Source organism: Opisthocomus hoazin, chromosome 11 (assembly GCF_030867145.1).
Source record: "Opisthocomus hoazin isolate bOpiHoa1 chromosome 11, bOpiHoa1.hap1, whole genome shotgun sequence".
Lineage (NCBI taxonomy): Eukaryota > Metazoa > Chordata > Aves > Opisthocomiformes > Opisthocomidae > Opisthocomus > Opisthocomus hoazin.
In genome coordinates, this window is record NC_134424.1 from 20255177 (window position 1) to 20279573 (window position 24397).

General features: G+C 36.2%; 2 protein-coding genes across 3 annotated transcripts in view; one reads left to right on the forward strand and one right to left on the reverse strand.

Moving 5' to 3' along the window:
- CENPP (centromere protein P) overlaps positions 1-24397 on the reverse strand; it is a 146107-nt gene that overhangs the window by 83448 nt on the left and 38262 nt on the right. The window lies entirely within an intron of this gene.
- Positions 15966-21715, forward strand: OMD (osteomodulin). The gene is made up of 3 exons (XM_009937446.2): positions 15966-16069; positions 19177-20132; positions 21028-21715. Exons 2-3 carry the CDS (start codon positions 19199-19201, stop codon positions 21339-21341), a joined length of 1248 nt encoding a protein of 415 aa, XP_009935748.2. The 5' UTR covers positions 15966-16069; positions 19177-19198; the 3' UTR covers positions 21342-21715.

Here is a 24397-nt window from a genome sequence, read left to right on the forward strand (position 1 = left end):
GAAAAACAGAAGGAAAATTTAAAAAATTTTAACCTACTTTGTAGAACACTAAGTTACCACTTTTCACCTCGAGTAAGTGGGGTAAAGGTGAACATTAACCAAATCTTCAGTTGAAAGCACGAAGAGTAAGTACAACAGTAGTAAAAAGAATAGAATTGATAACAGCAATATGGTCACATTTATATGAATCACTAGTTTAAATGTATTCTTAAACACTCGCACTATACTAGTTACACCAATTCAGCAATGACAACTTAAACTGGAAAGCTGATTCAAATTCTGCAGTTTAACTAAAAGAATAAACTCAGTGTAATGTAGTACATTATTCTACACTAATTTAGTGGTAAGGATTAAAAGGAAATATAACAGAGAAAGCAAACAACTCCTTATCTAATTGAAGCTTATGCAACAGGAACACTGCATCTGCCAAGACTAAGACATTTAAGAAGATGGACTAAGGTCCAAATGCGCGTAGAACTTCTGCTTCCTTTTGTTAGACTACACCTCTCTACCCTAAAGTAGGCCAATTCAACCAACCCACTGGCAATAAACTACTCAGCAGCAAGGAGCTCTTGGAAACAATCACCTATATTCTCAGTAAATCTTCATAACTGCATTTTGCGTAAGATTTCCAAACATAACAAAGGCCCACAGGTGAGTAGGTTGCCACATCATAACATAAAATTCCTCTTGCTTTTGTTCAAAATGCCTATGTTCCTATGACTAACCACCAGGCACAGGTAAGACAAGTGGCCACTGGACTTTTTGGTCTCTAAAGGCAAGCAGTTTTGGCTGAGGGTAGTTAACGATCCTACTATACAGTCCAGAAAGTGTACTCTGTCTTGGACCTCATCTGAAACTTTCCTTGGGGCTTTGCTTTAGCAGAGTAGTCCTAGCCGCTAGAAAGCATGGTTAATACTTTCTAAACCTAAGAATTCTTTACAAGTACACTCATAAGAGTTTCACCAAATTTTAGGTCCACTACTGAAGTCAATATAATGGGAAAGCTTTGTAAAAATGTAGCAGAGTCCTATGAGGTAGAAGGCTATATAGTCTTGATCTTATCCTTCCAAAGCCTTAAAAAAACTCTCTTGCTGTCTCACTCTTTCCTCTTTGCCAGGCATTACGACTGAGAAACTCCTTCTACAGTCAGCATCCATAGATACATATAACATTCACAGAAAAACTGCAACACTGTTCCAAAGATACTACCTCCATTCTCATGGTTAATAAATAACCTCTAAAGGATTTAATCAACTGCCCAGCTTTTCATCATCTTTAACGCAAATTCAGCTAGCTTTGAAGTTTAAAAAATTTTATCTGTGACGTAAACTACCTTGGCAATTTTGCATTAAGGCAGGTAAGTATCAAATGGTTCATTATGTCTCCTGTAGGAGTTATTTTTAGAGAAAAGACAGGAATTTCCTGTATCACGTCACATAAATTCATAGGATGTCTGTCACCTAAGAGAAAAAAATAAGTTCAGTGACTCTCCACTATTTTCAGATATCATTCTTCAGCTAGCGTTTGTGGGCAGTAACTAATAATTCACACACCTTGTATCTTTGGAATACTTTAACATCAACCCAAGTGGATGTCACAATGACATACAGTCATTACAATGTAAAATGTGCCTTACATTGATTCAGCAATAATTTCTCAATATGGACAGAAGTGACATTAACTGAATAATAGCTAACTAATGATAACACATCCGTGTTCAATGGTCTTTCCAAAGAACAAGGCGGGACTGTATCAGCAGACAGGCAGAAAAACAGTCAAGAAATTAACTCCACCTTTACATTCTCCACAGGCGCTACAGAAAAAAGGAAAGAGGGAGAAAGTGACACATGATATAAATTCTTCTGAGAGTCTTCTCTTACTACTTATTCCTTGTACAACTAATCACATTCCTCTAACAAAAAAAATAGTATTTATTCTGTCTAAGCTTTCCAGAACTTAATGGGCTTCTCTCTTCTGAAAATCTGTCAGGTCCCTGCAAGACAGTTAACAAATTTCACCAGAGGATGGCAGCCTATTGTTACCAATAGAAGGAAAAGTAATTTCAAAGACTAAGTAACAAAGACTGTTACTGCATAGTAATAGCCCAGTAAGCTTCACAAATACTGATTAAGCAGACTAGCCTATTTGAGTACTAAAGCACTATTTAAGTACTTCTAAAGACTGAGTTCTATGTCCTGTTCTGCACCACTAACTTGCCAAAGGAAATAATCTCACCTCTGCAAGTCTTCTCCCTACCTTTCCCCAGTATCAACCTACTTAATGCAGTACTTTAAAACACAACAATACAAAGAACAATATAGAAATTACACATTAGCAGACAAACAACAAACTTTATGAGGTACTTCAAGTTGAAAGAATACAAAATACTATCGACTAATGATTTTAACTTACATCATCCACTACGTCAAGTGCCTGCCATGCAAATCAAAACGTACACTAAATAAGACAAGAATTCTTTCACATCCATACTGAAAAGCCAATCACAGAAAAACAGTTTTGAAGCATCAAACCACTTGTGTGAGATACAGTTGTGTTCTGCAAGACACCTATTCGTTTTGTAAAGATACCTATGCCATGCAGCTCTCAATCTCCCATCACAAAATTCCATTCCACCTCATATCCTTAATGATATTAGTCCCAATGCAGTATCTCCTTTATTTCCTGTATTTCCTTCACAGCAATATATCCACAGGTTAGAAGTACGGGTTCAGAATCAACTACTTGGTTGTCTTCAGATTAGTGTATGAAACTCACAGATCATTTAGGTGCTTTCTCTTGCAGCTAAACAAGTTAAAGAAGGTGAAGAAGTGTTGATTTTTCTTACTTTTCCCAGTATCAACAGTGTCTTCCTCCTCTGCCCAGCTGTCAATTTACATAAACCCTGCAGGAATTCAGTGTATCTGGCAAACTGGCTAAAAGCGTCCACTATGCTCAGAAGCATCAGGGAAAAGTACAGATGCAGAAAGAGCACAGCTATTTGGGTATCACTGCATGACCTTAGGAAAAAAAAGAGTGGCAAAATCATAAAAGCACAATGAAGTATGGGCTGGATCAGCAGATGATCAGGTGGACTGAAAACTGGCTGGATGGCAGGGAGCAGAGGGTGGCAATCTAGTGAATTCTAGTTGGAGGTCAGTAACTAGTGGTATACCCCATGGGTCAATACTGGCTCTAATTCTGTTCAACATCTTCATTAATGATCTGGATGATAGGACAGAATACCCTCAGCACATTCACTAATGACATAAAAGTGGAATGAGTGACTGATATGCCAGAGGGTTGTGCTGCCATCGACGGACCTCGACGAGCTGGAGAAATGGACCAACAGGAATTCATGCAGTTCAAAAAAGGGAAGTCCAAAGTCTTGTACCTAGCAAGGAATAATCCCTTGCACCGGTAAATGCAGGACAACCTGGAAGGCAGCTTTGCAGGAAAGGACCTGTGGGTCCTGGTGGACAAGCTGAACGTGAGCCAGCAACGTGCCCTTACAGCAACAAGGCTAACAGTATCCTGGGCTGCTAGAGGATAAGGACAATCTCTTCATTCCCAGTGTAGCTGTCACTAAGTTATTCCACAAACAAGGAAGCCACAGAAACCTGGATTCCTATGGATTTGGGTCTTACAACCCTCAGGTTCTTCCAGCTTGTCTCTACCTCACACAAACACCTTGGCATATTCTCCTACAGCTGCCTTCCACAGCTACCACCTGTTTGGCTGCCAAGTGACAGAGCTAAAAGCATGGCAAGGCATTAGTAAACATCTCTGTTTTGTCTCGCCACCTGACTGCTTACTTTAGAAGTTGCATTTGTAACTACCTTATCTCAGGTGAAGTACCTCCTTGGAGTGCTTTCCTCTGCCCAGTTGCTATTTTTCAAAAGTTGGTAACAAGTACATATATATTTCCCTCTACCCTGTACCAAATTTGATTATAATTGGCAATGAGGACTAAAAGATACTGAGTGAAATAAGCGACAGAGACAAAGCTTCCCTTCCTTAAGAAATCAAGAAGTGAAAGTCTGGCTATTCTAAACATAGTGGAAAAGTTTCACATCAGCAATTATCCATCAGGAATTACCGCACCAGCATTTCCCAAAAGTGAGAGAAATGCCTAAGACCAGACCAGTAGAAAAAAGTATTTAAATTAAGATATGCAAGTTTTCAACCATTCATACTGGTTTGCTAAAGCAGTAAAATATTTCAGCTACCTAAAACAGGTTATGCATAGGAAATCTGATACAACTTTACTGTTATGAAATTTTGACATAATTTAACATAATTTCAAAAAGCATTTACCTATGTCCTAAGAAGCAACTTCTGCTATCTCTCAAAGCCAGCAACTACCAATGTTAAACTATGTATCATATTCTTTCAACCACAGTTGGCCATTTATTAATCTTATGATGTTTCTTTTCAAGTTCAAGTTAAATCTAGAGAGTTAAATCTTTCAGAGCTTAAGTTTCTAGCTAATATTTTGATATTTGCTGCTAGCAATTCTGCATCTAGTTGCATCCACTGGAATGTGTTGAAGAAACTTCAAATAGAGAAGACTGCCTAGTAAAGTTGAACAAAACCAAGTGGTCTCACCTTTCCAAGTCTGAACTATGCCAATTTGTTCCCCACATTAGTCAAAGTTTCTGGATAATTTACCATATTGCCCTGATCTAAAAAAAAAAAAAAAATCTACTTCACAAGTGGTGAAGTTGTTTTTAATGACAGATTAGCAAGAACAAAACAGTTAGTACCTCAAGCTTCCCCCCCAATGAAGCTTAAAGAAAAGAAGAAAATTCGAATGGAAATACTAAGACTACCACCAAACACCACCACCCACTACTTCACAATCTTAAAAGCAGATTCCGGGTTAAAATATTGCACTATTTATCCAGCAAAACTATCCAGAAAACTATCTATCTATTAAAACACTGTGAAGTTGTGGTCAACAGACAAAAGAAACATTAATGTTTCCATTTCATTTTGATCAGAATTTAATACCAGGCATGACAAAAAAAAAGCAATGGTAAACTAAAAATAATGAAATCATGTTCTGCAGCCTACTTTTTTTTTCCTCCTTCTTTATGTTTAGAATTTAAGATTACTTCTTGAGTTTGTGTTTTGTGTTTAGTGGGTTGGTTTTTTTTCTTCCTTTCTGGGGAAACTAGAGGTTTGAGAACAAAGCTGCTAATAGGAAACATATGGAAAAGCCCTGGAGTAAATGAAAATCTGACTCTAATTCCAAACGCCACGTATCACATACCACTGTCTAAAATTATCCATTAAGATAAAAGTAACATTTACCCTGTATACTCAATGAATCACCTGAGATGGAAGACAGTGTTACGTATAAAATAAACAGAAATACTTTAATGGTATCTAAGAGACTTCCAAAACTAATCAATATTTTGAAATAAGTCGGGATGTTTCTCAAAGCTTGTGTTAGCCAACAAAAGATTAGCTCAACAGAACGTGCTGCCAACAGACATACTTCTTGCAGTTTTTCATATAAAATATGAACAGTTCTACTCAACTGAACAATGCAATTCTGGATTTAACCCTTATGCTGCTATGACTGCAGTGGGAATACCATACAGCCAGGTTTTCCTATGCATGAACACTTCTTCCATCTCAAATTCTTGTCCAGCAGAAATCTAAAGACTATGAGATTTCTGGAACAGCAGCACGCTGGAGGTAGTTTTGACAAGAATCCCATACATTCGCACTCACAGCTAAGTCTTGCCACACACTCCCTGTGCATAAGCCGTAAATTTTACAAACCTAGATGCATTAGACTAGCTGCATATATATAGATCATCTATGCATCTTGTGCAGCATGTTTTGTACACCAGATTCATTATTAATGTACTACCCACCACCTGTGCCAAGGTTTCTATCAGAGTCAAGGGGAGAAAAATTGACATTAATATGTTCTCTTCGCAATTACATTTGTAGTAACTGTTAAAGAGTTACATTCTCTGTTAAGCATGGAAAAATCTCTAGCTGACTGATTGCCAAAAGATGTAAAATTTCCCAAGAGACAGAGAGGGAGCAAGTCACTGGCACAAGCATGCACTTGCCTCTTAACTGTTCAGCCTGTGTTATTTCCAAGTGTTTTTCAGCTATAAAGACTAATGAAACTATTTTCCTTCCAGAAACACTCTTCACAGAATACCCTAACTCCTTTGTTTGTCATTTGTGGAAAAGAAAATTGTTCTGCCATTCTAAAATATATTATTTTACCAAAACTTATAGGCTATTTAGGCCACCAAGCAGAACATCCAGCCACCATACTATTATTCTTCTGTCAGCTCTATCTTCTATCTTTCTAGTCTACAGGATGAAACAAGGAACAGACTGAAGAAGTGACTCATGGGTCAGTAATAGGGCCTAATTTTTTAGCACGAAGAAAGTGAAGAGGCCACCTCAGTATTAACCTGATGAGTAGATGCTCAGATTCAGAAAGTGATACAGTAACTTAGTATTCTGCAAGAACAATAAAAGCAACTGTCTACTCATTTCTCCAGCAGCAGCACTGTGATGCAGCATAACTATTACTTGCTCAAGAAAAAGTTAGTGTTTAATAGCTAGAAATTAATAATTTCATGAAAGCTTACTTTGCTTTTTGGAATGATATTTTTCATTTATTTTTTAAGCTAATGCATACAATTTCCATTTAGATGTTACCCTCCTGTAAATTATTATTGCCAGTATTTTCTCTTTCCTCAAATATTAGATTTAGCAGGACAAAGAATAACTTTTATTTAACTCCATTTATAAAATGACTAACATAGAAAAAGAAAGCTAAGTAACTTTCAGAAATACAGAAGTAGTAAGTACATGTCAGTACAACAGTGTAATACTTTGCCCCCATATTCACCAACTGCATAATACCATCCTGTAACAACAACCAACAGAATCTTCATGTAATATGATAAATATTGAGATGAAAGAATCAGAGTACTTTTAGAAGATACACACCATGCAAACATCTACCTAAATTGGGTAGTAAAGTTAATGGCTTTATGTTCTACTTGGCAAACTCTGCTACTACACAGTGGCCTGTAATTTGGCACATTTGATAAGAAGATAAAGTCTGCTGTGATGCTATGCAGAAGAAAACATTCCTCAAACCTTCACCTACCACTATCATAGCCAGAACCCATAAAGTACGTTCCTAAGCAACACGGCAAAATATTCCCCCCCGTCATGTCAGGAGCACGGTTAACAAGTAGCATTTAGCTACAGAATATACCAATAAAGTTTTCAGAGCACAAAACAGAGTAAGGTAGTATGAGGTCAACAGGCCACTATCTCTGCTCCTGGAGACCACAATCAAGGTGAAATCTGTAGGAAATTATACGTTGGTACTATAATCCCTTGGTATATTGGCTCTTACTGACAAAAAAACCCAAACCCTTCTTGATGAAAAGGCCTCCCTAGAACAATTAATATTGCTGTTCAAAGCTAAATAAAGTGCATTTAGATTGAATTTCTAAAAGTCAAACCCACAATCTTTTATTTCAGAAAAGTAGAAACTAAGTCTGATCTAAAACCAATCTTCAACATTCTTCTTACTGCTTCCACCTAATAGATGGAAGAAAAAAGTAGTTACTCTTCATAAAAACATTGTATCATTATTTATGATAAAGTCATAAACACAGTGCACACTAAAAAAAATAAACAGTTTCTTACCATACTACCTAAAAATCTGAAAAGTTTTCCTTGAGGACATTCCATTTGAGCACACATACGTAAGGCAGTATTTCAATTCTCCTGTTTCAGGAATGCTTTGCTTTAGCAGTACCTGTGTATTACAGATGCATACTGCTGCTGCTTCTGCTTTGAGCTTAGAACAGAAAGGGTAACACATGCTTCTCACTTTAACAGTTCCCTCCCAAAATCAGAATGCACAGGAACCTGAGAAGAGGAGAAAATGTGAGCATGGAAAACATATCTGTTAGATGTGCAATTACTTCACAAAGTAACTTTTCTGTCTTTCTGAAGAGTACCTCTCCACTTAAACATTCCATTGCAGGTAAACCTAGTATCTAGTTCACCCATTAGCAGTTCTAAACCATTACACCAATCATCTCTCTGTGACTGCTTTTATAACATACAGACTTATTTAGAGGTTTCAGCAATAAGACTCTTATTTGGCAAAGATGTGCAGGGAGTTCTAGTCAGTTGTCTTGAAGTCATATAGAATATTAACATTTTAAAAGGCAGCTACTACTATTGGCTCAATTCTGCTAGAGCTCAATCTAATCGCTCAAAGCACTGGTTTCATGCCATCCCCTAAGGCCCAGTTACGTTATTTTAATTTTTATTTTTTTTTTAAATAAAGCATTATGGATGTTTATATTTTGGCTACAAACAGTTGCAGGCATCACTTCCACTCTCAAAAAGTGATAGGACAAGGCAAGAGTCAGGTGTCAACAACATCACATATGGCAACAAGGACACTTGCTTGATGACCACGGCAGATCTGTAACTAATGCCTAGATCAACTCATCCTCCCTAATGAAATGGTCGCTAACCTGAATGTTGTTTTAGGTGTAAACCATGTTCAAGTCCTCATCAGAAGCAGCCACAAGGCCTTCCAAGACTCTCAGAATGGTTAATGACAGAAGAAACAGAAGACTTCCTGCCACAGAGCTACTGGCTAAAATAACTATGACACTCTGTCTCAGCTCTGGCAAGCAGCAGCTGTGACTCACAAATTATTCAAACAGTAAAGAAACACTTCAATTTTATTACTTGTCATAAATCAAATGACACGTTTATTCTATATGTCAGGCAGAACATAAGTGCATTGACAAGTATGTTTCTCAAAACAGTGTTGTTATTTAAAGAAAATCCAAAAAAAATGGAGAGTAACTGAAGAAAATAATGGGTACAGAGATTATATCTTTCCTTATAAGAGAATATGCCATGGTACAGATGAATTATATATAAAAAATACTTGGTGTTTCTGTAAAAGTTTCCAAGTAACTGATTCTGACTGCAGAAAAAAAATATACTGCAGGTCATAAATGTAATGCTGGCTGCAAGATCACCATTACAAGGTCTTGTGCTAAAATGAGAGGATTTGTTCTTCAGAAGAAAGAGGGATAACAAAAATTAAGAACCAGTTTCAGGATTATCTCCAGTTTCCAGACTATCAGAGAGAGCTGAAAGGCTGCCTGGCAAAATCCTCTGCACCACAAGGCAGGACAGTTGTAAATATCTGTAGTTTTGGAAATGTTCAAATACACCTACCGTGAAAAGAAACACTCTCTATAGTCATTTAAAAAAAAAAGTAAGTACCTTCATTCCTAGAGCACACTCAAAAGAGTAAATGGGAAGCACTTTCCATCACGTACAAGGTGAAAATCTCTGTTAATGCAGAACATTTTCCTATGCATGATCATTCAGGAATTCTTTGGCAGTTAAGTTAGACATCTATTTCTTATCCTTGCCTGAAAGCACCTAAAAAAAACCCCAACATTTTTTTGGCTATAAACATATGATTTGCAGTTTGGATACAAACATGGGAATAATCTGAAGTTGCAGGCACATTTGCTGGTTCTTTTAACAAAAATGTATTAAGTCCATAGCTATGAATGAAAAAATAACCTAATGAATAAGTTTTTAATATAAATTATTAAGATAGGTTAGAATTCACATTACCTCTTTTAGGCATCTATCAGCTTACGGCACTGAAATTAGCAGTTCCCTCTGAAAAAAATGAGAAGTGCCTGCTTTGGAATAGACTCAAGGAATAAAGTTAGACAGGTGAAGCGGATGCTAATAATGCTCTCCCAGTGAGCAGCAAATTTTTTAATCAACGTCACATATTAAGACAACACTCCTCAGATTTTGCTGATTTTTTTTATTTTTAAGACTTGAGGGTCATTTCTAAACTGCTAATGAACTGAAAGATATACCAGTATTTTTTAAAACTTGTAATTATAAAAGCAGTTTCATTTTATACTATATCAATTAAATAACACTGAATAAACTATTACAGAAGCAACATGGACACGTACAAAGGGTACTACTCTACTGGGACTTACCAACTTGGATTTGTACTGCTCAAGGATCTCTGCACTCTGTGTTCAGCTGTACTACCTTCCTTACTTTCCTCCATTACAAAACACCATGTTCTTTCATTTACAACGTTTATAACTTTTGTTTGTTAATGAGTGCAAGACACCTGTCATATACTATGATCATCTATATAATTTTATATAGGACACAAATCAGGCAAAACAAAGGCTATGTCAGAGTTTGATGTCCAATTGCTATTGCTGCTTAAAGGAAATGAATATACCTGCACCAGTAAACAGTAGTTGCAAAAACAGGCAGGTAATCCTACTTTATATTGGTGCAATCACAGATACACAATCTCCAATTAGGCAGGCAATACCACAGAACTCCATGTGGGAGGAATATACAGCCCAGAGTCACGTATCTTGGAACAACCAAAGTAGGCTGTATAAAAATACAAAGTATAAAGCAAAATATATTTGTCAAATAAACTACTCAATTACTACAAATATGTGTCAGCTGACAACAGTAACTCTCCTCAGAAGAGAGTTATCATTTCATGCAATAGTCTAGGGTATGTTAAAATAATCAGACCATATTTGCTACAGATATTATTGCTTACATGAATTTTAGACTTGTTTCATTATGCCAGTATCAATTGGTTATTATTACTTTTTACTGTATTAGTAGAAACATTATATGATGAGGACTATTTAAATGCCTCTGCTGTAGAAAGTACAATCCATATAACAAAAAAGTAATCCCCCCAATATAGTATTACAGTCTTCCAAGGTTTCTAACACAGCAATACATTGAGAAAAAAGTTACAACCTTCCTCTTCTATTAGTCTTTCAAAGTCAATTATCCATTACTCTAAATTTATGTTGATAGCAAAAAGCCTCACACCCACCCTTCCATTCAAAACACCTCAGCATTATGAATCTGAACACTCCAGGAGGCTTGACACTTAGTTTTTGCTTATGAAGCAAAACAATTTGCAACACAAATTGCTCATTGCGCATGTTCAACCAACCATCTAATGACAGCAGGGCTTCCTAATGTATTACTTCTAGATGCATAGATACTTCTAGTGAATCCTGCTCTAAAAATTCAGTGTATTACTGTTTATCAGTAGAAGTTACTCCACAATTGCCTATGGGATTATATTAATTCCCACGTCACAAAGTAATAAGCTCTTGCTCTCAGTCATTTCTTCCATACCAGGACTGGTCTCTGAGACCCAAATGTAGTTGCATTTGTTAACTAGCAGTATGCTTCAGAGGTGTGGGGGTACACCATAAAAAGTATACAGTTTAAAAATACAAAATAATAAAAATACAGAAATACAGAAAAAGTAGAATGTGAGAAAAATTCAACAATTTCAGTAAGTAGAAGAATGCTTAGGAAGAAGGGAGAACAAAAAGAGAAGGGATGTTATTCAACTTGGAATCAGCAAATCGACATAAGTGGAAGATGTGGAGAAGACACAGAGAAAAAAATCCTCTATAACCCACAGCATGGACGAGAGGAGAAGACATGTTTATATTTCAGAATGATAATAAGCACTCAATGAACCCACCACAGGACTTAGGATACCCACTAACTTATACTGTTTTCTAGTTAAAATATAGGACAATTTTTAGCTTTTTCATTCTTTTAGGACTGTACGGTCACCTGACAAGTACATTCTTGAAATGCAGTCATAAAGCCTACACAAAACCATCTTCAATTTCCTCTTTAAATTCATGGTTCTAGCATACATACTCAAGTTATAGCAGACTGACAAAACTCACCCAGCAACCATAACCTGTCTTTGATTAGAAGAGCCAATGAAGAAAGTTAGTTCAGAGCACCATTTGATCAATACACACAAAACCTACAATCGAGCAAATATTAGCAATTACTTTTCAAATACACTTTTTGTAAAAACTGCTTTCAGTTGCTCAACATGTTCTTCCTAGTAGCTCCTAACAAAACAAAGCAACACATATAAACCACGCTGCACTGACAAGGCTTGCCAGAGTTTTGATTCTGTAATACCATCTACTAAATAGGAAATAAGTAGAGACCACACAACAAGGTTCAGGTCAGAGCCAACAGTAAGCCTCACACATGACACAGCTCTGTCTTCCTTTCCTTTTTGAAACAGATTGGGTCTTGTCTCAGCTCTGCAGGATTGTTGATATGATTTGATGGCCCCTTTTCCACGACCTTTAAAAATGCATATTCGCACAGGGACATGCTCTGACTTTCCACTGTGCAATGGAAGCAAATGACTTTCCACTGAAGAGCAGAATAACATGAAGTCTGTAAGAGCTATTATTAACTGAGTGCACTGGGTTCTGTCTGGGCTGAAGGCTCTGTAAGATCAAGCAATTCAGTATCTTGATTTGCTGAGAGCTCCACACTTCAGTATCTAATTTTTCAGATTAGTTCTGGCACAGGATAAATAAATCCAGCAGCCACTACAGTTTTGATAGTCGATTACTTTTGTTGATGTCAAGCACAGATATGAAGTGCCTTTGCAGATCATGTACGAGAGTCATACAGGCTGCAGGTGGTCTGCTGACAGTGTTTGTGGACTGCCAGTTAAGACCTAGAAATTAGGATGCAAAGAGTTTTATATCTGTATTTTCTGTGCCTACAATCTGTCTTTGAAGTGCAGCCCAGCCTAGATGATACATCCCTCAGGTTGTTTCTTACTTCTGAAACCCACAGGCTTTCTGGGGAATCAAATGACAACATTCAAACTTCCTCATTATATTTGATCATGCATTCTCTTTTCTACTGTGCAATCTCTTAGAGTAACAAACTAACATCACCAATCCTTATCTAAAACACAGAATTCCTTCAAAGCTGTCAACTGAGGAATTTAAAATTTTAAGCTTTAGGCTTTTCTTCGGATATCTGATAGCAGGGCCAGACCTTAGCTGAAGAACTTTCTAATTCTAAGGAGATCATGCTCCCAAGAGAGTTCTTAGTTCTGACTTACTCCACGTAGCTTCCTTTAATCCTCTGTGAACAATATGCAACTTTTTTTTCCTTTCTCTAGGCTTCATATGGACCATTATAAGTTGGGGGGGGGAGGGGGAAGAAACCCAAGAAACTTTGACAGTAAAATGGTAAATATAAGGAAAAGGCCAAGTAGTGTAACTTATTCCTTCTTAAGTCAGGGCCAATCCCATTCACCTCAGTGTCACTATTAATCTTCTCTACTTATTCTATGAATATTTTGCCTAAAATTCAGAAATTTCAAATTTTTAAAGTTTACTTAACTAGCTAAACAAATCTTTAATCACAAAATATTAGAACAGTTTCCTTTCTTAAGCCTTCAGTTCAGAACCAAAGTTGAAAAAGCTAACAAGTCTCGTAAATTGAATGCAGTTAATGAAGATCAAATTTCAAACATTCTCATTTACAAAAAGGATCTATCCAAGTTCAGCTTAAGAAAATACATCAGCTTCAAGCCAACCCCGACTTCTAGATTGACATACATCTCACTTGGCATCACAACTGCAGAAATAAAATTATGAAAAAGAATTTACAAATTCAACAGTAAAAATAAGTCCTTATGAAACACGTTTTTCTGAAACTGAAAACCAAAACAGGTTCAAAACTTACTAGATTTGTCACAGCCTTTGAAACAAGAAGTCTTACGTGAATGATGTTAAATTTAATCCTCTCATTATCATCCTTGTAAGGCAACTCCTACCACACCTCAAACCAGAACTAAGAGAACATCAAACCACACAACTTGCCCAAGATCACAAAGTATAGACTTGTTTATATCCAAGATAGCTCATGCAACAAAAAAGGAACCAAGTCTTCATGTACCCCATGGCTTGATCTGCATCATCTTCTGCAGCTAAATATGCTTTACATCAAGAGCTTTGCCACAATTTTTCAAAAGGACAGACTCTTTTACTCTGCCATTGTGGGTTTTTAAATGCATCAAGAGGTTTTAAGTCTTCTGATAGCTTAAGAGGATTCGCGACACAATCCATAGTTGAAAACGACTGACAAATATCAGGTATGAAATGTGAATTCTGATTTGGTCCAATTTTTGTCTTTTGAGAAAAGTTTCCATTTTTGCATGTGCTTTATTTAGAACTGTTAATATAATAAAGCTTCCAAAAATTTGCACCATATTCTTTGTCTTGTGCTTAAAAAAGCCTAAACTTTATAGCAGCAAATAACATTTTACTAACTGGCACAACACAGAATCACATAATGTTAGGGGTTGGAAGGGACCTCTGTGGGTCATCTAGTCCAACCCCCCTGCCGAAGCAGGGTCACCTACAGCAGGCTGCACAGGACCTTGTCCAGGCGGGTCTTGAATATCTCCGGAGAAGGAGACTCCACAACCTCCCTGGGCAGCCTGTGCCAGGGCTCCGTTACCCTCAGAGGGAAGAAGTTCTTCCTCAACTTCAGCTGGAACTTCCTCTGCTTCAGTTTGTGCCCACTGCCCCTTGTCCTGTTGCTGGGCACCACTGAAAAGAATTTGGCTCCATCCTCCTGACACCCACCCTGCAGATTATTTATCGGCATTTCTAAGGTCCCCTCTCAGCCTTCTCTCCTCTTGGCGGGCTTTTTCCTATATGATTATGAATGTATTCTAATTATTTTTAAAAAATCAATTACTTTTGTTGTTTCATATTATTTGGGCTTAGTGGTAAAATGTAGTTATTGAACTATTTATAGTACTGTTAATAAATGATTATGTAGTTTTATTTTTACTCTTTCAACCTCCCCCTGTATTCTCTACCTATTCATGACTGCTTTATTTCAGTTCCAGTATTGCCAACTCCTACTATACTAGTTCTGCTCATGGCTTATGGTACTTTTCTTCATATCTCAAACATTAGAATCATGCAAGATTTATCTTCTTAAATAGTGTTCTTGTCTCAATGTCACCAAGGAAACTCGAAAAGCTCAAGCAAATCATCAGCTTCAGGAAGCTCCAAGACAAAAAAGAATTAAACCTAACCATTGTGTTTTCTCAAATATGGTATCTCTACTGAATTTATGCTTTTTTAAGAACCAGATTCCTCCTTGTGAACAGATTTTGAAACAATGTAATTCTTTCACCAAACCAAAAGCATAATTACATGTTTTTGATAAATCACACAGTGAATCTAGAATAGCGTCTCACTTTAAAAAACTGTCCCTTTCCTTCATTTTTTGCATGTAGCACAGTTATTAAAGCACCGTATAGCATCAAAAGCACATAATCGTGCCTTTTCTTTCCTCCCTCCTACAAGCTATGAAAAATATTTTTCTTCAGTAAAATGATTTCTCTCTCATGTCATATTTGTCTTTTTCATCGGAAGATTTATGCTCTTTCTATAAAACTTCAGAAAAACACACTGGAAACTTACTGTGAATCCTGAACTACAGCTTTAGAACAACACTGAGAAGTGCACCGCCATACCAACAGCACTGTATAGCACAATTACTCCGCAGGAAGGAAACAGGAAATGCGGATTGTGGAGGGAAAAAAGTATAAAGTGGAAGAAGTTCATAAGAGCTTTTCTGTAGCACATACTTTCCCTCAATCTTGCTAAGGTTAATTTTTTACTGCTTTTAAACTTCATCCTCCAGAGGACAAATCCTTTGCGCAACTGAATGACTGCAGTTGAAAATGCGCTATGAACTAACGACCTCTGAAATATTTTTTGAAGTCTTCCTCTTTTTTTTTAATGGGAACTGCTAACACTGAAAGAATATTGCAAATAATTCTGAAGTGATTTTAACAAAAGAAGAAATCACTTCACAGACTTATGACACAGCATCTACAGCAACTGATGATGTGGCACCAAACTTTTTTCTTTTTTTAACTGACAAATGGGAAGAGGAGCTAAGGCTGTTATTTCTGTTATTTGCCTTCCCACAAGGCTCCTCACCACAAAATATGGCTTAGAGAGATCTTTTGTTCCTCCAGCTGTGTTAGGCTATTTCTCAGATGATTTCACCAGCACAATAACTTGCTGCCCTCTACAACTTGAGCTTCAGAGACTTCCAAAGAGTAAGTTTTCTTGGTAAGCAGGAATAAAACAAACCGATTGTGTTATTTTTGCAGTTAAGAGTGATTCATGCATGTTATATAATTTCTAGCTTTCAGCTGGTAAATGGCATACAAATACAGTTAGTAAGCTTTGAGTTTATTACAGATGATAGAGAATCATGCTTTTAGGATTTTCTTTCAACTTTGTAAGAATGCAGTTTATTGTATTGTGTGCATCTGACTTGCTTCCTCCATTATCAAGTTTCTACTGACATGATTCTTTGTTTTAAAGATAGTTAAGTTCTTGGAAATATTCCATGAAGAAGTGTTTGTATCTCAATGCTTTGACACATGACCTGCAAGCCTGGCAGGACACATACTATTCTACCAAAAACACAGTCAACTACAGCTAAGGTGTAAAAAAAATCCCCCCAAATACCAGCTCCTCTCTCCATAAAACCAGCGAGAGACTTTGGTACCTGTTACTTATCATTAAATCTAAAGTGTCTACCTTGCAAGTAGATCAATTGCATGAAGGCCTAAGTAAGCTTCTTCCTCAAACTGAGCAGGAGTTTCCTGAGCTGTATCTCCTGATTTCTAGGGACTATTGTGGCACTGAGAGCCAAGATTATTAACTGTAAACTTTGTGACACCTAGAAACAGTGCTGAGAGAATAGAAGCAGAAGCTGAAGCTAAAGTTCCAGACTGAAACTGAGAGGGAGTCTAAAGAAAACCAAGAACATGAAATAGGCATGGGGAACAGATTGTGTAAGGATTTGTTCACAAAAACCAGAATCAAGTCACAGGATTTAGAAACAGATTTTATACAGGCAAACACCACTAGGCCTGACTAGAAGTTATAAATATGGTAATAAGGTATTCTCTCAATATACACTGCCTGAAATCGGAAAAGTAATTAATTCCTTCTGAAGCACAGTATTGATTCTCAACGCAGCAAGTGTCGGCAAAGTTTCTCAGCATAGTGCACCTATACAGTGCTTGTAGTGCAAGGCTGCTCTCTACGTAGACATGTTTCTGCTATTTGCTTAGCTTAGCTCAGACATTTGATGATGCTGTAGGGATATTGAGACCCTGGCTTTGCTGAGGACCTACCTACAGTGAGGTTCCAAACATCTGACTCCATTCAAACCTGTCATTAAGATTCTAATCAGTTATGAAACTTATGAAACTATGAAAATCAAAGGAGCATTCAGATACTAATGATACAAAGTTAGAAATGCAAGTTAGACACTACCACAAACTATTTCACCCAGCCATTTTCACACAAGGGCTGTGTGCAACACAGGAAGATTATGAGTATGTATTAAATGCCATGATTTTGTTATCACTTTTTTTCTTATAATTCTCTCTCTCTCTTTCATTTTGTAGAATACATCATGCATTAGGCATCAGTCACCACTATAAAGCACAGGAAATTAGCACTTGGAAGTCTCACCTCCTTTGTTACTGATTAATAGTGCTTGGTAAAAAAAAATATTAAGAGCATCAAGAAAACAAAGTAGAGAGGCCCCTGATTAACAAACACAAATGTGTCCTGGTTTACAAAAAACCCTGAGAATATCTGCTTTCCTCTGCCTCAGGGTTCTCATACTATACTGAGTATCTTAAAATTTTCTATGATTCATGCGCTTTGACCCGCAAGGTTACATTTTGATCCAAGCGTTAAGTTGAACAGCTTGACATGATTCACAACTCTAATTCTGACAAATAATAGGGCTCCTCTGACTGCATAAAATGCTCTAAAATGTTAGTCTGGCTTTGAGCATCAGAAATTTGAAATGCAAAATTATTTGTCTTTCACAACATCAGTATTTCACCTCAGAAGGGTACTATGAAGGTAAATCAGTCCATGTCTATAAAGGACATATGATTACAGAAGCACAAGGAAGACAGTAAAGAAAACTTTCTGTCCATGAAGATTTTACACGATGTGCAGTACACAATGGTTGAATTGTATCTGATTTAGTGAAGTGACAAGAACAGAAAAATTAATTTTTATCATCATTAATGCATTGTACTGTCTGCCATGTTTTGCAGAAAATAGTAGAAAAACAACATAAAATGCCATAGAACATACAATCACTAATTCCACATAAATTTCTATCTTACATAAAATACAGTATTTCAAAGTAATCTATTTCACTGTGCTATTTATAGAAACAATCCTGCAGTTACCTCACCTTAACTGAGGATATATGTTTTTAACAAATATAACTTTGTTATATTAAAATAACAAGAACAATAGACACAAGCCACGGCTTGGATGCTTAGTAAGACTATGAAATCTCTTCACAAGAAGTGGAGTACAACACTAACTTGGGTTATTTAGAGAGATGCTGGAATTCCACCCTTGAAGATTTTCAAGGCTCACTCAGACAAAGTCTAGGCTGACCTAATCTACTGTTGGAGATGGCAACATTTGGGGCACCAGGCTGGGCTACATGAGCGCCAAAAGTCCCTTCCAAACAGTAATTCTGGGGTTCTATATTGACCAGGCACCATTTGTGCAGTGCAAGTTTGTAGTGAGAATAACCAACACATTTGCAACAACATTTTCATCTTGCCAGAGTTTAATACTGCTATCTGTGTGTTTCCAAAGGTCTGAGGAAGAAATGTTGCTCAGGAATTCTATCTGCACCCATTTAAAACTAACTTCTAAGGCTGATGCTTAACTCACTACACTGGAAAGAATGCAATGCCTCAAATGTCCAACACAAATCCCAGACTATATCACTTTGTATTTAAGTCCTTTCTCAACTTCTCTGTCATAAATTAAAGCGAAAAAGGAATGAAGACTGGGATTTTTTTTTCCTCTCCCAACTGTTATGGTATCCTTCAGTAACAGTCACAGCACAGGTAGAAAGCTGTTCCTCATCTGCAGTTGGACAATAAAACACTTTTACTTCAAGGACTGTGTATTTGTTTACAGCTGTTTTCTTGGAAGATACAGATTTAAACTTGTTTTTGCTAACAATGTCACTGACAGTGTTTCCAAAAACTCATTATTCTATTTACTTTATTTTATATTTCTTCTTCTTAAAACTGAAAGTTATATGTAATTTACTTTATGATTATCTAATAAACTTGTTTTTCCTTCTCATCAACAGGATACAACATACAAATTTAAATATGGGGATTATGTGCCAGATATCAATCATTCATCTCCTCTGGGCTGCTATGGTCTTTTGTCAATATGAAGACTATGATTTTGAGGATGAATATGATGAGAGGCCAGATCATCAACATCCATATTATTTTAATCCAAATACACAAGCTGAAGTTCCTCGCTCTCCTTTTCCAGTTGAATGTGCCAGAGAATGCTTTTGTCCATCAGCTTTTCCATTATCAATGTACTGTGATCATCGCAAACTTAAGACCATACCAAATATCCCTAGTCACATCCAACAACTTTATCTGCAGAACAATGATATTGAAGTTGTGCCTGTAGGACCATTCACTAATGTTACCTTCTTAAGAGAAATTAACCTCAGCCACAACAAAATTAAATTTCATATGATTGACCATGGTGTTTTTGCCAAACTTTCAAACTTGGTGCAACTTCATTTACAACATAATGAATTAGAAGAATTTCCATTCCCACTTCCAAGCTCTCTAGAGAGAGTCCTCCTTGGTTTCAATAAGATTTCTCGGTTATCTGGAAATGCACTGGAAGGATTACCTAACATAACCATGCTGGACCTTTGCAATAACTTTCTTGACGACTTAGTACTCAAAGGAAGACCCTTTTCAAATATGAAAAATTTAATGCAGCTCAACTTATGCAACAACAAATTACAGACTATGCCTCCTGATCTACCATCGTCACTTATGTATCTCTCTCTTGAAAATAACTCCATTTCTTCTATTCCAGAAAACTATTTCAACAGACTTCCAAAAATCATTGCTCTAAGAATGTCCCACAATAACCTGCAGAGCATTTCACGCAACACCTTCAATCTACCTAATCTTCTAGAACTTAATCTTGGACACAACAAATTGAAACAAGTATTCTATATTCCAAGAAGTTTGCAGCATTTGTATATTGAAGACAACGACATTGAAAGTATGTTCATAGTTGTAACCCTTCAAAAACAAAAAACTTAGTGGATACTGGCATTGGATGTGGGAGGGGGTGAGTTTGGTATGTTTTCCATGCAGGATTAAGAACTTTTAGCCTAAATCAGGAACTATCAGAAACACCTCTTTTGCTGTGTCCTTGGTTTCAAGGGCCTGCCACCTTACAGCTTCTCAGTTAGGTCATGTATAAATCAAGCACAGAATCCAGCAGTCACCCAAAACCGCACATTGTTCAAGAGGTACTCTGATGTCCTTTGCAGAGAGGTGAGCTTGAGCTATTAAGTTTTCTGAACTAATCAGTTCATGTGGCACTCACCCAGAGTTCATATACACTGTACTTCTCAGGACCAAATGCAGCCATGTAGCTCTTGATCAGCTTACACTGCAAGAAGAATATCACCCCATCTTCAAGATGCAGTGTAAACACATCCGCGTTTAGTTGAGACCAAATTGGCGAAACTAGAAAATATCTTATTTTTGTACCTTACCCCCAATCTACAATTTTTTGTAAGTGTAAACACCAGCTTTTCATATAACATGCTCAAACCTATTTGAAAATTGCTTCTGATTAGGCAATCAATAAAAACATACAGAGAAAAGGAATTACAAAAATATTCCATTCGCATAAAATAGTAATTACAAATTGTAGCAGTAGTCACCTTTTTTTTTTCTTTACCCGACAACCTTATACTTTGCAAACCCCAAAGTTGTTGTCACTGTCATTTATAAACCAATTTAAAACACAGGGAAGCATTATATTAATACTGTGAAATGCAAATTATTTTCCATTTTAAATTTCAAAACCTAAGTTTCACTTTCACAATAGGTCTTAAATATAATTGTTTTCTGCATTTTAATGAATATTTTTCTCTCTCTTACAGTCATAAATGTTACTCTGATGTGTCCATCTATTGATCCAACGAACATGAATCAATTAACGTATATACGAGTGGACCAAAATAAGCTTACAATTCCAATAAGCACATATGCATTCTTTTGCTTCCCTCACATTCGAACCATTTATTATGGCGAACAAAACGTCAACGTCAACAAGTCAACTCAGCTAAGAATACCAGTGTTTCGACGATTTTTAACACATGAAGAATATGATGAAGCAGAAGACGATCAAGAAAGACATGATCATGAAACTGAAGATCATGATGCAGAAGACAACTACTTTCACCCTTACTTTTAGTGAAGTAATCATTGTTAATGAGTATACATGGAAACTTTTCCTTAGCTGTGCGGCATTCACATCCATTTTAGAACAGTTGGATAGTTTGAGATATTTAAGATACATCTATAAAGTGGAGACAGGATTTTAGTGTAGGTAAATGTCCTATTATTGATGTAGTAAAAAACATAATACTAGGAGCAAAGAGCACTCACCACAGCATTAGATAGCAGTCTGCTATATAACCTGGGTTGATGATGGACTTTTCCTTGGGTGGGCAGCCTAAGCTGAAGAAAATAGACCTGAAAAAGCTTCTCCTTTCTAAAGTGATCCAACCTGCAAAATGTCTGTAATACAAATCAATGTCATGCTTAATAGGAACAAGTCAATAAAGCAAAAAATCCATCCAGCTATACATACTGCTACTGACAGCAGAAGATAAATGCACTAGAGAAAAGGATGGGAAGGTAAGATCACAAAGATACTTCCACAAATACAGGTGTATCTTGCTCCAATTTCTAACTGGACAGGAAAACTACAAACTTTGGGTTTCGATTCTTCCTCATATTATGTTTGCAGTGTCCTGCCAAGGTATATTATAATATTTACTTCTCAGGTTGTACCTCAACTATCACAACTCTTTCACAGGACATTTTAGCTGATTAGTAATATAGGCAATAAATGACCTTTTCTCAAAGGTCTTAGGATCTAGGGAAAAGGATGTGCATTAATATAACTGAAGTATAGTATTTACATTTGACTTATGCTTTAGTCCATGTTACTTTAGAAGGCACCTAAAAATGTCATGTAATCTTTTTACTAGAATTGCTCACCAAGTAGAACAGGTACAAATAGTAGCATTACAGGGGTTTTAAATTATTAATTTAGACTATCCTTATGCATAACTATTAGCTATATTCTACTTCAAAGTTGAACAAAAATTGCTTTAAGCAATCTAAAGAAAAGTACTATATACTATTTGAGCTACGCAAAGTTTTTTACTACGTCTTATGCCTAGAAACAGATTCAAATAACTACAAGGTAAGATAGTATTACAGGGCACTTTACTGCTTTTGTTTCATTTAAATTCTTTATTTTTTCAGCACTTTTTCCCTGATAAATCTTTGTTAGCAGTGAGGAATAACCACTGTTTTTAACAGGAAAAACAAATGAATGCAAGAAATTGAGCCATACATCATGCTATTAATTTTCCATTATACTTTAAGTATAGGAAAACTAAAAAAGCTATATAAAATTACACGAGCAAGTTTGTATTGGAATTTTCAAAAAGTTTCAGACAGGTTAGGTTTTTTCTCTTACAATTTCACTTTTTTTTGAAGCCCATCTTAGTATATTTTGGTTTCTGTTGCATCAGCTAAAAACTTAACAAAATGAAAATACTTAATGATATTTTTTTAATGGAAAGAAATTCCTCATAAGCCCATGAATATAACCTTTTAGAACATATATAATCTTTAAGAACAACTGATTGTAAAAATTTGTGGATACAAGATTTATTATATCAAGTTGTGGGTCTTAGGTCAACTAACTCAAGAAATCTACTCTTTCTCTCCTTCCCTTTCTTCTTATCTAGTTTCTGAACAGATGTAATATTCATGGCAAAGTATTTTATGGTCGTCCCACAAATATACAGCTCTGCAGAATTTATCTTCCTTTTTTTTAAAAAAATGTTTGTTAACCTTTATCAACCTCAAGTACCTCTGGCTTCATGAAGGAGGAATGTATGCGTGTTTCCAGCACTTTATTTAAATACCCTTATCAAAAACCTGTGTACATTATATACACCTAAATTTAAATATAAATATCTTTAACTTCATAGTTTTATTAGTATAAACATGTAGCATAGTAACCTTAGGGAACCTTTATAACTTTTCGTCTATTTCAGATTTTAAGTATAAGTGAATAGTGCACAAACTGCAAATCTAAATACAGGCTTTTTTGAAAGGCTTGCTCAGCTTCAAAAAAGAACACTATTCAAATATAGCACAAGTTTTCTATCTTTTATCACGAACTTTCTGTTCTATAAAAACTTATATGAAGCAAAGCTTAGCTTTAAAGTAGAATTAAAGACATTGACTTTATATCAGTTATATAGGTTTCTTAAAGTTTAAATATAAGTCAAACTGATAATTACTGAAAACTTTAGAACTGTCTCATTACACTAAACTATATTCAGATGGAACTTAAGAATTGTATTACAAGCAGAACCATCATAACCCACTTTTCATTCAATTAATATTATCGTATGTCATCTGTGGCAAATATGATGCCATTCTTTAAAAAAGATTTCAGGGTGGTGAGTGAACTAAAGGCTTACTAGCCTTATGTCTGTATTAGAGAAATGAGAAGTTCTAATACAGTACAGAATGAATAGGTACTTAGATAAATACAGTTTGCTCTGGTAAGACTGGGCACGGCTTCTGTAAAAGCCATGACGTTTTTCTCTCGCTAATCTCTTGGAGTTCTTTGAAAGAATCATGATGGATGTGGAAAACGCAGATCCTGGTCCAAACAGCCTACAAAAATTCCTGAAATGTTTTTAAGGAAATTAAGATGCCACAGAGGTGACATCATGGACAAAATAAAATCAAATATAAGAAACAGCACAAGAATAAATGGTTGGTTCTTGCTGTGAAGGGAGCCCACTGGTGGGAGTTCTGCAAAGGGTCTATGCTGGAATTTATTCAGTTTAATATACTTGCAAAAGATAGACAAATTGGGCAAACATTGCTAAGTGCCAATGAAGAACAAGTGCAAAAGGATCTCAGTATGCTAGAATAGCCAATGAAATTCAACATTGTGAAACGAAAAGCGATATCCACGGAAAAGATGATACTGGCTTCACATAAAACCTGAAAAGCATGACCTCACCCTCACCACTCAGGAGCAAGACTTGGAAGTAATAACAGGCAAAACACTGGCTTGATACTCAGTAGCAGTAAAAAGGAAACTCAGATGCAGAGAGTAACTAGAGAGAAATAGAAAACAAGAGACATCATGATGCCATCATAAATCTGTGGCTCACGCAGCCATTAGACACACTATTAATTTCTGAG

What these genes read in the sequence shown, in the direction of transcription:
- OMD (XM_009937446.2), top strand. Translation starts at nt 19,199, where the DNA reads ATGGGGATTATGTGCCAGATATCAATCATTCATCTCCTCTGGGCTGCT. An exon ending in TGAAGACAACGACATTGAAA is followed by an intron (nt 20,133 to 21,027) that starts GTATGTTCATAG and finishes TCTCTCTTACAG; the next exon opens with TCATAAATGTTACTCTGATG.